Source organism: Carya illinoinensis, chromosome 9, assembly GCF_018687715.1.
Source record: "Carya illinoinensis cultivar Pawnee chromosome 9, C.illinoinensisPawnee_v1, whole genome shotgun sequence".
NCBI lineage: Eukaryota > Viridiplantae > Streptophyta > Magnoliopsida > Fagales > Juglandaceae > Carya > Carya illinoinensis.
This window is the reverse complement of record NC_056760.1, coordinates 17,819,922-17,821,392: the sequence shown is the minus strand read 5'-3', so window position 1 is coordinate 17,821,392 and position 1,471 is coordinate 17,819,922. Positions and strand designations below refer to the sequence as shown.

Here is a 1,471-nt window from a genome sequence, read left to right as displayed (position 1 = left end):
TCTGCATCATGAGTGCCATTTTCAAGAGTCATGGCAACCAATGTTTGAGGCATATTGTTGAGTTGGCGAGCATGGTCCATTCGGTCCCAGCATTTTAACACAATATGGCCCTTCTTCTCGTAAAATTGACTTGTCTCCACGCGATTAATATCATATCGGCAGTGTCAAAAGCAGTATTTGTGACAAGAAGGGCTGGGTCCTACTGGGAGAGGGATTCGGGAGTGACGTGTGGTTGGCTTGGGAGAATCCACTTCCTTTGGAAGTAAACATGCGCTGCTTAGACCTCATATTACCGTGGCTTTTATTAAAGCATTAGTAGTGAGTTAGGTATAGTCAAAATTTAGTGTTGCTTAAAATACATCTACATTAGCCTAGCTAAATTTACAGTAATTTTATCCATCAAGTACTTGGCTGGCTAAATCTAGCCGACCGACATTGCTGGCCAAATTATTTTTTGACCATAAAATATTCTTCCCGCTAGGCATAGTCAGCGCGTATAAAGCCTCCTTCTCCACAAAACGTCTGCTGGTGTAAACTGAAAACACATCCTCTAGAGGGAACATAGCTCAACTCAGTTTCATACGCTATCTTGGTTAATGGGGAAGCTCAAAGGAAGTTTAGACCCTCTAGAGGCCTTAGACAGGGTGACCCCGTGTCCCCTTATATCTTTATTATGTGTGCTGAAGCTCTCACTGCCTTGTTGAACAATGCAGAACAGTCTGGTCTAATTACACCTGCACCAATAGGGAGAGGTCCTATATCAGTCAACCACCTATTTTTTGCGGATGATAGCCTTCTCTTCTGTCAATCCAACCCCCAAGAGCTGGCTACTATGCTTGACATCCTCACAGTTTATGGTAGAGCCTCAGCTCAAGTGCTCAATAAAGAAAAGTCTTCCATTTTTTTTAGCAAGAACACCAATCAGGGTGTGAGGGACCAAGTTTTGAAACAGGCAGGGGTAAATTCTTGTAGCAACTTCGAAAGGTACCTGGGATTACTAGCACTTGTGGGTAGAAGGAAAATTGCAGAATTCCATAATCTTGTGGACAGGACTTGGGCTCGAGTTACTAACTGGAAAGCTAAGTTCCTATCTGCAGCAGGTAAAGAAGTTCTTCTCAAAGCAGTATTGTAGGCCATCCCTACCTATTCCATGAGTATTTTTCTGATTCCAAGCTCAATAACAAGAAAGTTGAATCAGTTACTAAGGAAATTCTGGTGGGGCTATAATGAGGAATCCTCAAAGATTCAGTGGGTCAATTGGAAACAGATTAGCCATAGCAAAGAGAGTGGAGGGCTTGGCTTTAGAGATTTCAGAAGCTTTAACTTGGCTTTACTCTCAAAGCAAGGGTGGAGAATCCTTCAGAATCCTACTTCTCTAGCAGCAATGGTACTCAAGCAAAAGTATTTTAGCAAGACTAATCTGTTGGAAGCACAACTGGGGTCAAGACCATCTTTTGCATGGAGGGGTATC

At 42.8% G+C, this 1,471-nt stretch overlaps 1 protein-coding gene across 1 annotated transcript; it reads left to right on the top strand.

Annotated features, from left to right (window-relative positions):
* Window positions 1–673: 673 nt before the first annotated feature.
* LOC122276882 lies at window positions 674–1,132 on the top strand. Its single transcript, XM_043086775.1, has one exon. The coding sequence runs from the start codon at window positions 674–676 to the stop codon at window positions 1,130–1,132; it is 459 nt and encodes a 152-aa protein (XP_042942709.1).
* Window positions 1,133–1,471: the final 339 nt, after the last annotated feature.